The sequence below is a fragment of the Pinus tabuliformis genome, chromosome 9 (genome assembly GCF_031772625.1).
Source record: "Pinus tabuliformis cultivar Carrire ecotype Pingquan chromosome 9, CPIR1, whole genome shotgun sequence".
In the NCBI taxonomy this organism is placed as follows: Eukaryota; Viridiplantae; Streptophyta; class Pinopsida; order Pinales; family Pinaceae; genus Pinus; species Pinus tabuliformis.
In genome coordinates, this window is record NC_142307.1 from 1,701,582,489 (window position 1) to 1,701,592,997 (window position 10,509).

Here is a 10,509-nt window from a genome sequence, read left to right on the forward strand (position 1 = left end):
ATTTTGGATAAGAAATTATCTAAATTTTTTGTTCATGTGCATTTTCCTCTTTATAATTATTTTCCTCCTTATAGCACGAAACGTTTATTTGTCTGCTATGTAAAATTATATTTTTACCTCTGTAAAATTATTCCAGAGGGAGTAAATAAATCTTTATAACGTTGGAAACTCTATGATTTGTATTGAAATTTATTTCTAGAACATGTATCCTCATTTTACCTACACGAAAATATATTCCAATTGTTGACCTAACCTCCTCCTCTATCAATATTTCACCCATAAGCTCATTCTAGAAAAATTGGACTATAAAAGTCTTCCCTCCATTATCGCCTTCAATGCAGACTTTATAATTTCCCACACTCCAGTTATAAATTCAAATCCATATGGTAAGTGGTATGTCAACAGTGTTGCGGGGGGATAGTTGGTGGTAAATGGTTTAGGAGGCAGTGTCCATAATACATGAAATAGGAACACATGCAAAATGTAGTAAAAATAAAACAACTTTGTGGAGGGGGGTAGATTAAAGGTTTGATAGGCAGCCCTCCACAAACCATATATTTATTTATTCACACACCTCGAGGTTATGTATATAATGGTATTTTAATGTGTGAAATGCAGGGTGGGGACATCGGTTTGAATGAACATAAATAATATTTTAATAATGCGTGGAGTATGGAATAATGGCGATAAATAAATAAGATAAAAAGTAAAGTACAAGATTATAATTTTTACATGTGATTATGGTAAACATGGAGAATGAATGAATAATAAAATTAATAGTAGGGTATAGTAAAATATATATAAGAAAAAATTGGGGGTGTGATAATAAGAGTGAAAAGAAATGGAGTGACCCACATAAAAATATTGTTCCTGAAAGAAATATAAGATTTGGGAATAGGTAGAAAGGGACCAAGGAATTTAGATAAAAATTAAGGCTAGATATGGGTTTGGGATATTTTCAATTTTGACTCATAGAGGACATGATTTTTTTGGAAGATTAATTAAGTGAAGGATTTAGGTGATGGTAACTTGACAAAAATTTATATATATAACCAAGAAATCACTTAGTAGGTTTCGAAATATTTTTGTAAGTTTTAAAGGTGTCAGAAAATGCTACAACACTACCAAACTTCTTGATAAACATTTCCAATATCTGTAGGACTTATCCAAACTTGAAAATTCTAGGAAACAACTTTGAAACCTATTTTTAATCTCATAAAATACATAGAATTCAAGAGTATATGAGAGAACTCATGAGTGCAAGAGTTGTATCAAGTGGCATCAACCATGTAGCTCAACTTCAGAAGTGTGCTTGATACATCATGAAAACTTCTACAACGCCTCTGTGACATCAAGGCACTTATAAACATGTCAATACCTCCAGGTATGTGTAATATCTATATGCAAGTATCGGGTCATGACCTCCATCTATGAGGTAAATTTTTGTAGTGAACATGAGATAACATGGTAGCTATCATGAAACCCTTTAACACCATGAAAAACTTAGGAAAAGCTATGATAACCTTTTGAATAGAGTGACAACATGAAATACATAAAAAATGCATTAATAGAAATATATGAGTCATGATAACCATTAGGCGACATCAATGGCAACACAAACATAACAACATTAGAAGAATAAAGACATGCATCTTCATAAGAAACAATTATTAATACCTCACCTTTTGATGCAACAATAGTGGTTCATCATTGTCATTGTGGGTCACCTTTTTCTCCCTTTACCCCTTTGGCTCTTTCTTCCATATCCAACAATTCCTCTTGATGTGACCACATTTTCATTAATAACGGAAAATTATTCTTCCTTTTCTAAAATTTGATCTACCTCTAGATTTTGAATTCCCTCATCCATCACATTCAATTTTCATTCCACAATCATATAAGGCTAGAGCTTCTCCTCCCTTATTTTCTAAAATTAATTTGTGCAAAAACTTCTTATTCATTAAACTATTGCTAACAATATCAAACTTCAAGGTCCTTGCAAGTGTTGAAGTGTTGATATCTACTATCAAATTCTCCCAACTATCTTGTATGGAGTACATGAGCATGATGAATATAATCTCATCATATAAAATGATTTTTATAAATAAAAGCTAACTAGGAATTATATTAAATTCATCTAGGTGCTCTACAACTAAAGCATCATCTTCCATCTTGAAATTTGTAGGTTTTAACCCCATACAGAAATTACCTGCATATGAATTCTATAACATAGAAAATAAACAATGCAAGAGCATAACACATAAAACACATATACATAGAGATTTTCCCCTGTATCACAAAACAGGGATTACCAGCTTGATTTTTCATTATGTTCCTTTCAATGTTATAATACATATCTATACATGCCGAAGCATCCAATACCATGGACCAAAAACCATCGCATCCAAAACCATGTATGAAAATCATTCACAAAAGCATAGGTAGTTCTGCCCAAAATGTGCAATTGGCGCAATGAAGGAGGGGCTCTGGCCCCCTTCTAACCCCCTATGTTAACTACGTGGGTTAGTCGTCGAATGAACATAACACATCCCAACATTCTCCCTCTTTTTGTTTTCTTTCCACAGGGGGCCACAAGAGAGCTTAGTCATTTATCCAGCCCTCCAATGCCCATTGTTTCTCTACACCAAGAGAACTTCTCGGAGCTCACAGATTTTGTCAATGCATCTACAGTATTCTTCAAAGTGTCCACCTTTACCAGCAACACCTTTTTTTCTTCTATCATATTCCTCACAAAGTGATATTAAACATCAATTTTCTTTATCTTTGAATGATATGCAGGGTTCTTTGCCAAGAAAATTTCAATTTGGCTGTCACAATCTATCCTTGTAGCTCCCTATAATAACCCCATACTTGAACACAATCTCTGCAACCAAACTGCTTCCTTGCTTGCATGAGTGGCTGTCATTTATTCTGCCTCTATAGTTGATAGTGGTACTACAGATTGTTTCTTACTCATCCAACTGACTGCACCTCCAAATAGGTTAAACACATACCCACTTGTAGATCTTCTATGATCCAGATCTCCTCCCCAGTCGGCATCAACAAAGCCATGAATATCCAACACTCTGTCCAATCCTGGTCTTCCTTGGTAGCACAAACCATAATCACTAGAATACTTGAAACCCCACTTCATTATTGTCCAATGCTCCTTCCCCAGTTTTGACATAAACCTGCTCAATACTCCCACTGCATGTGCAATGTCTAGTCTAGTAAAGAGCATCACATACATCAGGCTACTCACTGCACTTGCATATGGAACACAAGACATGTCCTCTTCCTCTTCTTGTGTCTTGGGACACTGTTCAGTAGATAACTTTACACCTCCAGGAATAGGAACCGTCATCGGTTTAGTATATTGCATATTAAACCTCTGTAATATTGTCTCGACATACTTCCTATGGTTTAACCAGAGCTTCCTCTTTGTTCGATCTCTTTTAATTTCCATGCCCAAAATATATTTTTCAGTACCAAGATATTTCATGTTGAATTTGGAGGACAAATGGGTCTTCAAATCCTAGATAATTTCTTTGTCATTTCCAACTAGCAACATATCATACATACAAGACCAGATAAATAACATGGTCACCAATTAATTTAAAATACACACAGTGATCTTCTTTGCTTCTGGTGAAGCAAAGTCCCCATATAAATGTATCAAATTTCAGATACCACAACCTTGGTGACTGTTTTAACCCATACAGAGACTTATTTAACTTGCATACTAGTTATTTCTTACCCTTCACCACAAAGCCTTTAGGTTGCCTCATGTAGATCTCCTCTTCCAGGTCCCCGTGAAGAAATGTTATCTTCACATCCATCTGTTCTACCTCAAAATCAAAAGCAGCAGCAACAGATAAAAGTAATCTAATAGAAGTTAGCTTGGCAATAGGAGAAAAAATATCACCAAAATCAATTCCAGGCACCTGCGAATAACCTTTTGCTACCAACCGAGCTTTGTATTTCTCCACCTTTCCTTCTGCATTTGTCTTCTTCTTGAACACCCATTTGCTGCCAATGGGTTTCCTTCCAGCCGGCAACCTCACGAGATCCCAAGCCTCATTTTTGTGCAAGGATGTCATTTCATCAACCATGGCCACTTTCCAGAGTTTTCCATCCTCTGAATCTACTGCTCCTTCACAGTTCTAGGATCATCATCAATAATAGATAAAGCAAATTCAAACAAAAAGTAGATGGACTATACCTTTCTGGTTGCCTTCTTTCTCGAACTGATCTTCTCACACCTAGAGTTTGTGGCTCTTCATCTTCTGATTCCTCCTCTGCTGTAGAGTCTGATTCTTCCTCCTTTAGCTCAAACTCTATCTTCTTAGGTTCCTTTGGTTGGAATTCATTTTTCATAACATCTTTCACCTCTATGAACACCACATCTCGGCTGTACACAACCTTCCTTGTTACTGGGTTCCAAAGTTTATAACCCTTTAAACCATCCTTATACCCAATAAAGATGCACTTTTCAGATTTACTATCCAACTTGGTTCATTTCTCCTTTGGAACACGTACATATGCATATCATCCAAATACCCTCAGTTGTGAAAGAGAGGGATTCTTACCAGTCCATACCTCATGTACAATCTTATCCTCTAACATCGATGAAGGTGATCCGTTGACCAGGCAACATGCAATCTCCACTGCCTCTGCCCAGAATTCTTGTCCTAACTCGGCACCACTGAGCATGCTTCTTGCCCTTTCCATCAATGTCTTGTTCATTCTTTTTGCAACTCCATTTTGTTGAAGTGTATATGGAGTAGTCTTCTGTCCTGCTATACCACACGTACAGAATTCTTTGAATTCCTTATTGCAAAACTGTCCATCGTTATCTGTCCTCGGCACCTTTATCTTCTTCTCTGTCTAGTTTTCCATCAGAGCCTTAAATTATTTAAACCTGTCAAAGACTTCAAATTTCTTCTTAAGTAAATACATCAATGTATTTCTTAAGAATTAATCTATAAATGATACATAATACATAGACTTACCCAATGATGGAACCTTCACAGGTCCAAACACATCACTGTGCACAAGCTCTAATACCTGTTTCGCCCTCTTACCACCAGAGAAGAAACTCACCCAATTCTGCTTCCCATATACACAATTTTCATAGAAATCAAAATCCAGAGAGCTACTACTCATACCTTCTACCATACCTTTACCATGAAGTATTCGATGGCCCTTCTTTCCAATATGTCTAAGCCTTTGATGCCACAGCATGGTCTTCTCTCCAAAGACCACTAGATTTCCGGCTACACTTTTAGAAACCACAAAACTGTTGCACCCATCAATAACATTGTTACCTTGCAGCTTGTACAGAGTTCCAATTCGAAGTCCTCGCATCAATACCAGTGCCCCTCGAACCATCTTGTAGGTATCCTTCTCTAACACGTTTTTTACACCTGCATCATCTAGCTTGCTTACAAAAATCAGATTTCTGGCTAGTGCAGGAATATGCAAAACACCCGGAAGTGTTCTAACCCTAGCTTTACTTTTCCATGACCAACGTTTCTAGCCTTCCTGTCATCCCCCAAGAAGACATCACCACCATCATAATTCTCACTCGCGGAATCACTCTCTATGGGGAGTGAAGTGAAAGGATGCACCCGAGTCAATCAACCATGCCTCATGATCTACATGTGTACTTGAAAAAGCCAAGTACACATCCCCACCTTCATTTGAGGTGGTTTTCACCTCTGCAGGAGCATCATCAAATCCCTTTCCTTTGTCAGGAGCTTTAGATTTACAATCCCTTTTGTAGTGCCCTTCCTTTCCGCATTTCCAGCACACCACCTTTACAGGTTTTCCTGGAGATTTAGATCTCCCACTCGATAATTATTTTTGTTTCTGTTCTGGGACCGTCCTCGTACATACAAGGAATCATCATTCTGGATCTCCATATTGTTCAGTCTCATCTCCTCCGTCAGCAAGGATGAGACTATTTCATCAAACTCCAAGGCAGTTTCATTGCTACCTATTGTAATAACTAGACTATCCCATGAATCTAGTAGAGAACACAACAAGCTAATGCACTTATATTCATCTAAAATTTTAATATCAACAGACAATAACTGACTTACTACAGTATTAAATGCATTCAGATGCTTTGTCACCAATTCTCCATCTGTCATCCTCAAGTTATAAATATTTTTCAGTACGAACAGTTTATTCTCTAGAGACTTAGATTGGTACAAAGTCCCTAACTTGTCCCATAAAGCCTTCACCGTAGTTTCCCCTGATACATTTTGCAATACTGAACCTGAGACACACAATCATATTGTGCTATTTGCCTTCTGATCCAACTTCTTCCATTCTTCATCAGACACTCGCTTTGGTTTAGTACTTGGATCTACATTGATCCACTGATCTTTATCCACCAACAGATCCTCCATCTTGAGTTTCTACAACTCAAAGCTCTGAGCATTAAATTTCTCGGTCTCTATCTTTCCACTGCTTGCCATCTTCTTACACCACTAGAATCGATCTCGCAGATCTCCCACTGAACAGGGTCTACCACAGACATAAGCAAAACCCCTCAGCAATAAAGGCATCCCCTTGAAGCCAAAACAACTCTAATACCAAATGTAGGTTTTAACCCCGTACAGAAATTACCTGCATACGAATTCTAAAACATAGAAAATAAACAATGCGAGAGCATAACACATAAAGCACATACACAGAGATTTTCCCCTGGATCCCAAAACCGAGACTCCCACCTTGATTTTTCATTATGTTTCTTTCAATGTTACAATATATATTATACATGTAGAAGCATCCAATACCATGGACTGAAAACCATCGCGTCCAAAACCATGTGCAAAAATCATGCACTAAACCATAGGTAGGTCTGCCCAACCTAATATAGGATCCAAAAACAAAATTTTATGGGGCGCTACCCCGGACCCCACAAAGTGGGGTTAACTACACCCCTCAAACCCCCTGTGACTCCCCCCGCAACGTAATCGGTGCAACGAAGGGGGGCGTCTATCCCACACGTTAACTACATGTGGGCTAGTCGTCGAAAGAATATAAAACATCCCAACAAAATTATATATTTCTTCATTAGTAACACTTTATTTGTTGTGGCGTTCCTCTCTTAAATGTCACCCCCCAAATTAACAAAAAAGTAAATGTCAAAATTAACCTTATATTTTTATTTTTATTTTCTAACAAATTTACCACCTCCCTATCATGTTATGGAAATTATGCCTCATAATTATGAATAGAATAATCCATCACACTATTGTTCTTTCTATAACTGCCCTACCCAAACTTACCAACGAAGTTTCATTGTGCAATTTATCTCAAAATGGTTTCGATCTCCTCTCTGGCTTCAAGCCCTAGTGTAGTAGTCACTGTAGCTGAATCTTCATGGTCTTCGTGAGGGATATCTGTCGGTTTTATCTATTTGGAAAAACGTATATCTCGTCCTCAGAGGCACATGAGGTTACGAGATATGATCTCCTTAGTCTCTTTAAACCTCTAAACAATTTCTTTATTTTTTCTTTCTTAAATTTTGACAGAGGTTCTCGGAGCTTTCCGATAATTTCTCGTCTTACCCATTTTAACAGGTTACTCACCCTTCGCTAGAATAAGGATCTTAACCTTCCCTTTCACCAGCCACTTCAAAAGAAAAATAAGGAGGGAAGTCTAGGTAAAAGGCCGAGCTAGCCTTGAGGTTTTCTGACACTTTGAATTCTTTATAAAGTGAAACCCTTCATGGAATAATTATCCTCTTCCTTATTTTTATTTTTTTTACAAAGTTACGACCAGGAAAGGCATCTCGCTTGAGCCTCTTGGTAGGTAAGGAATTAATCCTAAGAAAAGTAACAATATTTCTTCCTTTTTCATTAGTAATTTATAGTGGGGAATTATACTAATTTTTGATTCAACACTTACAGGTTTGTAGGCGTCATTGAACATGGTTACAGTTTGGGAATATTTCCATTGTCAAGACAGTCTTCTTCTTCAAATTCCTTAGCGATGGGTTCAGGTTATTGCATACTTGCAAACCACGTTATTTGTGATGACTACATGGCGTCAACTTAGGTGCAAAAAAGCGCCATATACTCTTTGCATTTTGGTTCACTTCACCAATAGGTCAGGATGCAGCCTAGGTTTTCATGAAAGATTTTGATTGTTAAACTTGTAAATGCTACAGTTTGGATGAAAAGATGAAGATGATTATATTTTTGGGTCAAATGTGGTGATGAAATTTCAGGTTTTTCCTCTTTTATCCAATTGAAGCTCTCACAATTCATAATAGCACTGTGAACTTTTATTCAAAGTAAAAATACAAATTGTAGAGAATTATGTTGTTTTCCTAATAATATTTTTTGAAAAAATATATAGTATTATACAATATGTAAATTTATTAATTAATAATATTATTAACTAATATGCCTATATGGAGATAAAAGGAATTATTTCAAAACATAAAATGTATGTACATCTTTCACTGTAATAGTAATTATACATTTCACTTCCAAGAAACAACGTTAACTATTAATGAAAATTTATTGCGTGGACAGTTTTTCATATTCTCCTTTGTATTCGGTTTTATAACTCCGGAAAGACAAGGGTGTGATACCATCCCTAGAATCTAATCCATCCCCGCTGTGGAAGTTTGTTTTCATAAATTCCGAAATGTGACCTCCAGTGACGAGACCATCTAGCCACTTACTTTACAATTCCGCTTATTTGACGAACCTCGGCCTTTCGGTTGAGCGATCACACTTCTTCCTCGCAAGCATGATATCTTGTTCCTCTCTCGGGAACTGTCACACCCACCCTGTCCGTAGTCACTTACAGTATGGTTAGAATGAGCCAAGCGCTACTATCAGACGGTAGGTAGTGAACATTTTCACATGCCATCGTCATGTGAAAGTGGAACATTTCATGAATAAGTGCACGACGTAGGAGGGTAGTTGTGGTAACCTTGCCCGTGGTAGCCACTGATTTAAATGTGAAAAATCAACACCACCACGCTAAGGCAGTTTGTCACGAACAAGTTTAAATTTTCTAAATTGCGATAATCGTTGCGATAATTTTCTAAATTGCGATAATCGTTGGATTCTATACACCTGGAAGATTCTTCTGTTCTTTAAAACAACTGAACCCAAATGAAAGACGCGGCTATTGGAAGCGGAGGCAGGCGTTCGATTTTTGGGACGTGGAGTGTGAGATGGGGCATGGTACATGTGTTTCGTCTGGACTCTCGACCTTTTCTTCCTGTTGTGTTGTTCTCTACTTTTATGTTCATACAAATAGACGCTTCCCCACGCTGCCATAAATACCATAAGGATCCACCTCCTCTTCACACTCCCGCTCCATATATCTATCAATCTTTCACGATTACGAAAGAAGAAAAGAAATGGATGTTTTCTCCCCTCCGATCACTACGAGACTGGCTCTTAAATGGGCGAGCCTACGCGTAACCCTTCTGCTCCTTCTTCAGTGGGGCACCCCAACTGTTGATGCGCGTGAAGGCATTATGTATGGAGAGGGCCTGCAACAACAACGACGTTCCTGCGATGCGCAACGACTGTCTCAGTGCCGGGACTACATGGAGTGCCGGAGAGAGCAGCCATCGGAGAGATGCTGCGAGGAATTGGAAAGAATGTCTCCACAATGCCGATGCCGAGCCATACAGCAAGTACTTGACCAATCTCAATCGTATGTTTCAACCATGGAGGATCTCTCCATGGAGGAGAGAGCCGCTTACCTTCCAGAAACCTGCAACGTCCGCCAGCCTCCCCGCCGGTGCGATGTTCAACGCCGTTCTCGTAAGTCTTTCCATCGATCGATATCCATGACTACTCATTATCAACACAAACAGTAATTAATTTCTGTAGCTTTGTGTGTAGGAAGCTGCTGTCAGTATACAGTGGACTAACACATTCTTTCATTTGTTCACGTTGCTATTTGTTATTCATGTTAATCCATCATCTAGTCTGCCATGTTCGCTGTTATATATCTATTTTTGCTTGAAACACTGCCGACACATGAATCTAATTCATGTGTTAATGGTGTGTGGACGACAGGCTATTTCACGACGGACAGCGGCTTTTAAGTGCGCGACGAACAGAAAATATAGATAATGTGTCTATGTAACTAAATAAGCAAGGGAGTGATCACTTAAGCCGCTATGAAATTGTGGGTTTCCTTTCGGAGGAGCTTATGGTTGTATACATCTATAGGCTCTCGTCTCATTTCATTTGATGCCCACCACTTATATCATAGCTTGATGTGTTCCCTTCTATGTAATAAACGACTGAATGAACGAGCAAAAAATCAATTTGTTTCCTGTCATGGCCACCATCAAAGCAGGCTTCCTCTCATTTTATCAGCGAATGCAATATATGCTTTCAGGCAAAGAGATGAATCAGACTATATAGGAATATAAAAAGTATCAACAATAAAGTAAATCTTTTCGTCTTTTCGTTAGAAAATTCAAACATGTGAAAATATCTTTACACTCGGAAA

The 10,509-nt window shown here is 37.9% G+C and overlaps 1 protein-coding gene across 1 annotated transcript; it reads left to right on the forward strand.

The window, feature by feature from the left end:
- The first annotated feature begins 9,368 nt into the window (after window positions 1-9,368).
- On the forward strand, window positions 9,369-10,204 carry LOC149155438 (2S seed storage-like protein). The gene is made up of 2 exons (XM_089440927.1): window positions 9,369-9,809; window positions 10,068-10,204. Exons 1-2 carry the CDS (start codon window positions 9,398-9,400, stop codon window positions 10,094-10,096), a joined length of 441 nt encoding a protein of 146 aa, XP_089297053.1. The 5' UTR covers window positions 9,369-9,397; the 3' UTR covers window positions 10,097-10,204.
- The last annotated feature ends 305 nt before the right edge of the window (window positions 10,205-10,509 follow it).

What these genes read in the sequence shown, in the direction of transcription:
- LOC149155438 (XM_089440927.1), top strand. Translation starts at nt 9,398, where the DNA reads ATGGATGTTTTCTCCCCTCCGATCACTACGAGACTGGCTCTTAAATGG. An exon ending in CGATGTTCAACGCCGTTCTC is followed by an intron (nt 9,810 to 10,067) that starts GTAAGTCTTTCC and finishes TGTGGACGACAG; the next exon opens with GCTATTTCACGACGGACAGC.